The sequence below is a fragment of the Gymnoscopelus microlampas genome, assembly GCF_963454915.1.
Source record: "Gymnoscopelus microlampas genome assembly, chromosome: 7".
In the NCBI taxonomy this organism is placed as follows: domain Eukaryota; kingdom Metazoa; phylum Chordata; class Actinopteri; order Myctophiformes; family Myctophidae; genus Gymnoscopelus; species Gymnoscopelus microlampas.
In genome coordinates, this window is record NC_139944.1 from 15,182,288 (window position 1) to 15,190,791 (window position 8,504).

An 8,504-nucleotide genomic window follows, 5' to 3' on the forward strand; every position below is an offset into this window, starting at 1 on the left:
GACTAATAAATCTCTCTCTCTCTACCTTTCTCTCTCTCGTTCGCTGTCCCAGTATCTACTTATTCACTCCCTGCTCCCCAGTCTCTCTCTCTCTCTCTCTCTCTCTCTCTCTCTCTCTGGTGTACGCTGAGGCATTGTGGGGTACAGAAGTTGTTCAAAGTGAAATATCATTTTAATTAATCTCTGTCTCTCTTTTTCTTTCTGTCTCTCTCTCTCTCTCTCTCTCTCTCTATCTCTCTCTGTCTCTCTCTCTCTCTGTCTCTCTCTCTCATAGTGGACCCAGAGGGCAGGAAGCTGCGTCCAGGTGGTATACAGAGGAGTACAGAGACAGGCCTGGCGGTGGACATGCCCAGCAGGACGGTACGTCAGGCCAGTCATGAGTCCATTGAGGACAGTGTGAACAGCTACGGCTCAGAGGGGAAGTAAGTACCTCTTCTACTCTACTGTTTAACGTTGTAGACTTTGTCTTACAAAGTATTTAGGGCAAGTGTGGCAAATACCAAAATAAGGAAGCCAGGGTTAAATTGTGATATCAAAAATGTATCTTTAATCCCTGTGGTTGTGCTGGTCAGCGCCACCAGAGGTCTAGATATGGGTATATGTCACTCTGAGAGTGTACAAATGGGTCCATTTGGTTACATTCATACACTCTCACAGTTAAGTTAACACTGTGTATTTCAAAGTGTAGATTAGGGTCCCAGACATTAACTGGGGCTCTGTGGCTTAATTCACATCAAACTGAGGGTCATTGAAATAAAAACAAAGTTTGAGAAAGACTGGTCTATGAATGTAAACCAGGGCGTTGGATGAAAACGTGTTCATGGGAATATCTTTGAGACGTTGCATATAGGTCAGACAGGTCCACCGAGGCTCACATCCCAGTTGGAGTGAGTAAGCCTGTCTGTCTGTTCGTCTCGCCAGCTAACGTGTGAATTATTCAGTATCATTATCAGGTCATTTTCAGAATGTAATCATCAGCTCCCTATTAAGGACACGAGGAACATTTGTGTCTATGGGAACGAGTTAGAAAAAAAGTGGTGGAGGAAGTATTCAGGCTTTTTACTTAAAGGCAATGGCATAGTATGTAGCCTTGTGTTTACATAACAAAACAGTGAAAACTACATACGGAAAATGTCTCTCTATAGGCCTACCAGCAGTCATCAGCCACGGGAGTAGTGTGGTGGTGTTTGCCTGCAGAAACACACTGCCCTATTGCTGTATTTTGGTGTTTTCACATGCAGTTTGTTTTGGTAGACAAGGACATTTTTGGGCTGATGGTACAGTAGCATATAGAGGGAAATGACGGGTTGAAAATGTGTAATTGTTTTGTTATGTAAATACTGGGCGGAGTAGCAGTACCACAATGTAGAAATGTTACAAGACAAAACTGTATTCAATATTTTACTTTAGTAAAAGTACAAACATACTGGCATCTAAATAACCTTGTGTTTACATAAACACAAGGTTGGTGGGACTGAATACTGTACAACTTCAAAATGCGTCACAATGGGACACATTGTGAGCTTGTAGATCAGCTGTTTTGGAATAGCCAAAGTATAAAATAGGGCTTAAAGGGACATTTCACCGATTTTGCAACCAGATCTTATTTTGATGAAGTTTAGGACTCAAGAAACAAGATCATGTTTTTTTTTGGTGTATAATCTGTGTTTTTAGATATCTAGTAATGTTCAACTTTCTTGTGACATAATTGACGTCACGATGGTATGGTCTCATTCCTTTCCGCACTATATGTTGTCTCGACGCGTCTCAGTCAGACCAGCTCCAAAGACAGCCCCAAGGGGTGTCCCCAAGATTTGGTCCAACCTTGAACCGTCTTGGACTCCACCCCATAGAGTTGTAAATAATCCCCACCCCTTTAGCTGCGTTCCCCATTCAGATTTGTATCATAGCGTCAGCACGCACATCTGAGTCAGAGCATTCCATGGGGGAAGATGACTATTTTCAAGTTATTGCTGATTCTGAAACACAGCAGGGCTATTTATTTGAACCGGAGTATAGCGGATGAGTCACTCATCATTCGAATACCAAAACTCAGAAGACAGTTGACTGGCAGTAAATGACTGGCTGGTGGCTGCTATTTATGTTATCAAATCACTACATCATGTTATATCATTGCCCTAAATGGCGAGATATTGACAAGGGAAGGATGCTTAAAAAAACATTATGTCTGTATTAGCCTTGATGTCTGTATAAGAAATGACTTTGTACAGGTGGAAAACTTTAGTTAAATTTGCAGAGTGACGCATTACTTTACCTGAGTTACATCTTCTGATAGTTGTACTTGAATGTTGATATGAAATAATAATCCTGTTTAGTGTTTCATAAGCGCAAGCTTGAAATAATCCAAATACAGCATGGAGCGACGGTAAACAAACACTGTTGAAAGGCTAGGATCACAATACCAAGGATTCGACAGTTATGTCGCTACTATGCTACACGGAAGTAGAACGGCATAAAGATACCAAGGATTTGTCAGTGATGTGACATCACTAACGAATCCTTGGACATGAAGGATGAGATGGACGCTTCTGACTTCCAGTGTTGCCAGATATTGTGAAAGAAATAAGAAACCAGGTCTATGAAAACAAGCCCAAAAGAAGATAACTAGGCCAAGAGCTCTTTAAACCTAGACATGGGATGTTATATATTTGAAAATTGCCGATCTACAAGCTCACAACGCGTCGCGATGTTACCCATTGTGAGCTCGTAAATCTGCTATTTTCCAAAAAATATTGAGGGGAAGAAGTGCAAAATGTGGAATATTTTTTAATCGTTTTAACAACACATATTTGGTAGGGGCTCCCTGGTACAAATTATAATGTCAGATGGGGGTCCGTGGAAAAATACATGAACATGTTTGAGAACCACTGGTTTAAACAACAATCAAAACATTTGGATACAAACCCAAATATCAACTACATTTTAGAAAGAAGCCGCTTATAATAAGTAGACATGGCAACACTGTCGAACACTGGTACACATGTTGTGTGTTGTTGTTGAAGATCACACCCACATGCAGCCTCCACTCCCCACAATGCTCCTTTAAGTGGTTAAAGTGTGTTTTATAATAATCCAAATCTGCAAATTAACTAGTAACGAAATATATCAGTACAATATTTGCATCTGAGATGATGTGGAGTAGAAGTATTAAAATATGGAAATACTCAAGTAAAGTAAATGTGCCTAAAAATTGTACTTAAAGAATGACTGCACCCATTTTCAACATATCTTCATATAATTGGTCCTCACTCACTCATGAAAATATGGTACCATTTTTTCTACTTGGTCTGTGTCTCAGTGGAGGGCTGTGTACCGCTCAGAAATCCGCCTACCAGTGACATCATCATTAGGGAGAGGTTTTTTTAAAAACAAGATTTCACTTTTATTTCTTTATTTTTTTTATTAACGCAAGAACAATGGCTTCCATTTTAGCATTATCACTTTCCAGGAATAGAATGCCTGCCGTTTCTATTAGCTTGGATTCCCCATTGATGATGTCACTGGTAGGCAGGATTCTGAACTGTCCACAGCCCTCCTCTGACACACAGACTCGGTAGACAAAAATGGTAGCATATTATCATGAGCATAGTGAGTGAGGACCAAATTATATGAAGATGGGTTGAAAATGGGTGAAGTCGCCCTGTAAGTACATTACTTGAGTACTTATGATTTCATGTACCGTTTATTGTGTGAATGTGTGTGTGAATGGGAGAATGTATGAATGGGTATAAATGTGTGTGAATGGCTGAATGTATGAATGGGCATAAATGTGTGTGAATGGGTGATTCTATTTTATAACATTTTATTTAGCACAATTATAAGAATAATACAAAATGCATTAGTGCAAAAATGGAAAAGGAGGAGGCAAGAAGCCCAAAAGGCTTACAAGGCCTCTACCCATTATGTCTAAGTGCATTAATATAGGACATGATTGCAAAAATAATTATATATGATTACAAAAGACATGATTACGCTGCAAATGACTAGTTTCTAGTAGTTTGCCAACATAGTTGACATGCATGAGCATCTTTCAAATTACTCTTGTATGAATTAAGTGAGGTTAGTTGTAAGCCAATAGAATACTTGAATGTATGAATGGGTATAAATGTGTGTGAATGTGTATGAATGGTTTAATGGGACATACAGTAGAGTATGTTGTGAAGTGCTTAGGATAAAGGGTGCTATAGAAATCCAGACCATTATCCATGTTCATCTATTCAAACGTATCATCAGCTTGTCCTAGGCAATTCATGTGTGTATACCTTTATACCTTTACTATATGTGTGTGTGTGTGTGTGTGTGTGTGTGTGTGTGTGTGTGTGTGTGTGTGTGTGTGTGTGTGTGTGTGTGTGTGTGTGTGTGTGTGTGTGTGTGTGTGTGTGTGTGTGTGTGTGTGTGTGTGTGTGTAAATCAGACTGCAGTGCTTATGTTGGGGTGATGAATAAGAGCTTTAGCTAACAGCATCCAATCACACTTATGAGCCTATTGATTCACAGGTCCCCAGGGGTGTGTGGTGTGTGGTGTGTGTGTGTGTGTGTGTGTGGGGGGGGGTTTGGCTATGACGCAAACAAACATACACACACTCAAAGAAATCGAGTCATGTGGCCAGCCTGTGACATCATTCATCGTTGACGTCACTTGCCTAAGATATATCTATCTATCTATGACAGGACCCCCAGTTCGTTCATTATGTATTAGGACACTGTTATTTGGTACCATGATTTATCTCTGGGATCTACACCAATCTACACTGTCAAATCCTCAGTGTTCATTTAACTGAGTTGAATGAACAGTTCTCAAGATATGGGAAGGACTGATACGTTCACATACACTCTTACATACACAGAGATTTGTGGAACTTTTAGATAGACGCTGAGCTACATAAGATCTGTACGTGCGTGCGTGCGTGCGTGCGCGTGTGTGCTTGTATGCATACGTGCGTGCCGTGCATGTGAGTGTTTGTGTCAGACAGAACGTGTGTGTGTGTACTGTATGTGTGCGTGTGAGAGAGAGGCCTGTGTATGCATTGATGAATTGCCTATAAAGCTAGGAGGAGTACATATGATTTAGATCTGCAGTCAAGAGATGTGATGATTGGAGAGACTGTTGTGTACACATCCATCACAACTCAACTCACACTGCTGCTGCTGCTCCTCTGTTAGGCAGCTCTACTCGGTCACTGCCTGCACCTGCTTTCCATGATTAGGTGGCTATAAGTTATAGTCTGACCAGGACCTGACTTTGCACTTTAATATGCTTTTAATAAAAAGGTGCCAAAATACTTTAGCTATGGAGAGATGTGATGACACAGAGAGACAAAGAAAGCTTAAGGTAGAGAAAGAGAGGAGACAGTTATGATAAAGAGAGAGTGGGGGAATTATCGAGGTAATAAAAGACAACTAATGAAATAATTAAAATTACATGCGAAAGAAACAGGCAGTAGAGCCATTGCTGAGCAAGTCCAATATCCAGTTGAACATGGTTGGGTGTAGCCTGGAAACCAGACTAGTCTGTCAAATGCTGAGCTGTAGTCCACAAACAGCTGTGAATATTCTTTTAATGGTATTGTGTTTTGTTGAGTTTTCATTACACAATACTTGTTTCTGTCTTTTTTAAATCTCTCCCCTGACAAATACCCCATATCACATTATTAAAAAACACACTAAAACTAATCTACAAAAAAAGCAATAACCCCAAACAATCAAATCTGCTTATAAACAAAGTTTAAATAAACTGAATTAGAAAAATAAGCATAAGGTAATTATATCATTAAATTGTATTTTTTTTTCTTCCCTATATACATTTCAGGTATTATTATTATCTGACCCTTTGTACCTGAGACAGACATCTTTTTCATAGTTTATGTATACTAGTATGTATATAATGCCCCCCCCCCCCCCCCCCCCCCCCCCCCGCCTCTCTCTCTCTCTCTCTCTCTCAGTCTGACCAGTTTGAACTACAGTGGGATGTGTTTAGCATCAGACACGCAGTTCAGTGACTTCCTGGACGGCATGGGCCCCGCCCAGTTTGTTGGACGCCAGACGCTAGCCACCACATCCATGGGTGAGAGGACACATGAAATACTGTACTGTCATATGATGCAACATATACCAACACTGGCCAAAACAAAATGGGCTGGGGGAAACATAATATGTGATGCTCTATACTGTATATATTAACCACTTAATGACATCTTAGTAGAGGTTTGGGTTGTGTAGCCTTGTCATCTAGTACATTTGGCGAGATGTATTGCTCCGTTGTGCTGTTGATTAGAAATTAATAATCCAGAAGTAGTCTCCCCCTTGACTTACAAACAGTTCTCAAAGTCCCTTTTTAGCACACAAACAAACGCAAACAAAGCTGATTCTGCCAAAATATAACATCTCAAAACCTGGTACGGAATTCGTTTTTAATAAAAATGTCACCTTCCTGTTGATTTTACTGAAGATCTGCATCTGGATCCACGGGTCCAGGCCGGATCTTCTTCCTAATACAAATAGCTCAAATCCAAATTAAGTTGACATTGTACTTTTTATTTAAGCCCTATTTTATACAAGCTAACAACGTTGAAACTTTGACACCATAAACCTTGAATTCTTGAGTTTTCTGTGAGTCTCCTGCAGAACTTGAAATTACATCTTCAATACTTGAAATACTATTGTATTTCTGTGGTCTGGACAAACGGTTCATTTCTTTTAATGAGAGATGAAAGGTGAGCTGCTCTAATGAAACAGTGTCACACATCACAGAGGTCTGGACACTGCAGGAAAGACGAGACATGAAAGACGATCTGAACCAATCAATCTGTTCCTCTACACGTTTGTCCTTTCAAGTGTGGGAAAAAAAACACTAATACCAAGATGGCACAGGTTTAGAACTGGTTGGGTTCAAAACTACATCCATGTTGAACACCAGAATGTTATTGGGTACGTTTGAAGGAGGCAAATATGACTCATAACACATGAATCAATGACAGACAGACAGACAGACAGACAGACAGACAGACAGACAGACAGACAGACAGACAGACAGACAGACAGACAGACAGACAGAAGAGACAGACAGACAGACCAGCTGGGATATGCTCATTACATCCTGCCACCAGTTTGCATGCTTATATAACCTTGGATAACCTTCTCAGTTGTTTCACTGTTTGTCTCTCCTCCACTGTCTCCCTCTTATCTTACTGTCTGTCTCTGCTACACTGTCTCCCTCTTAGCTTACTGTCTGTCTCTCTTACACTGTCTCCCTCTTAGCTTACTGTCTGTCTCTTAGCTTACTGTCTGTCTCTCCTACACTGTCTCCCTCTTAGCTTACTGTCTGTACAGTATCCAGAAATTGTTTGAATGGAGGGATAGTAAATAGGAATTAAGAGGAAAGTATATATTTAAAAGGAAAAAGGTCAGAACAAATTCAAAACTTCACTGTATCACAGTTATAGGGGTTGAATTATGGAACACCAGTGTTGAAGATCTGACAAATTGCAGTACAATACTCAAGTTTAACAAAATGTATAAATGCAACATATTGAAAGGATATTGTAGTAAGCTCTGAAAATGAACACCAGAAGGTGTTTTTTTTGTTGTTGTTTGTTCTGTTTTTGTTTCTGTTTTTCTTGTTTCTGTTTTCCTGTTTTCATAGTATTTTACATAGATTTTAGAAATGGTATTTCTAAATATTATTTGAAAAAGTAATAAGGGATAGGACTAGATAAGTTTTCAACTTCTTCCTATGCCCTTTTCGAACACCCCAGAGTTGTATTTGTTTTCCTATTTTTATATTTCTTATTTTTAAGTGTATTATGTTTATTTTATGTATTTCTTTTGTCTTTTAACAGTGTTCGAAATAAATAAACAATCAAAAACTGTCTGTCTCTCCTACACTGTCTCCCTCTTAGCTTACTGTCTGTCTCTCCACTGTCTGTCCCTTAGCTTACAGTCTGTCTCTCCACTGTCTGTCTCTTAGCTTACTGTCTGTCTCTTCTACACTGTCTCCCTCTTGTAAATCAACACTTTTTTTTATTATCCATCCATCTATCCAGGTGACGTAGAGATCGGCCTGATGGAGAGAAACGGAGGTCTGCAGGTGGAGGTTGTTCAGGCCAGAGGACTGACAATGAAGCCTGGTTCCAAAGGACCACCAGGTAAAACCGCCTCTCTCTCTCTCTGAGTCTGTCTGTCTGTAGCAGGTCACACACACACACACACACACACACACACACACACACACACACACACACACACACACACACACACACACACACACACACACACACACACACACACACACACACACACACACACACACACACACACACACACACACACACACACACACACACACACACACACACACACAGATAGACCGGTCACATTGTATCACACCGAGAGAGAGAGAGAGAGAGAGAGAGAGAGAGAGACACGAGACACAGACAGACAGACAGACAGACAGACAGACAGACAGACAGACAGACAGACAGACAG

At 40.2% G+C, this 8,504-nt stretch overlaps 1 protein-coding gene across 1 annotated transcript in view; it reads left to right on the plus strand.

The window, feature by feature from the left end:
* Positions 1-279: 279 nt before the first annotated feature.
* Positions 280-8,504, plus strand: part of rims4 (regulating synaptic membrane exocytosis 4) — a gene marked incomplete at its 3' end in the record, with an annotated part of 11,735 nt that continues 3,510 nt past the window's right edge. Inside the window, exons 1-3 of the mRNA XM_084062264.1 lie at positions 280-422; positions 5,972-6,084; positions 8,063-8,164. Coding sequence (XP_083918390.1) covers positions 346-422; positions 5,972-6,084; positions 8,063-8,164 — 292 coding nt within the window. The 5' untranslated portion in view covers positions 280-345. The remainder of the gene's footprint in view (positions 423-5,971; positions 6,085-8,062; positions 8,165-8,504) is intronic.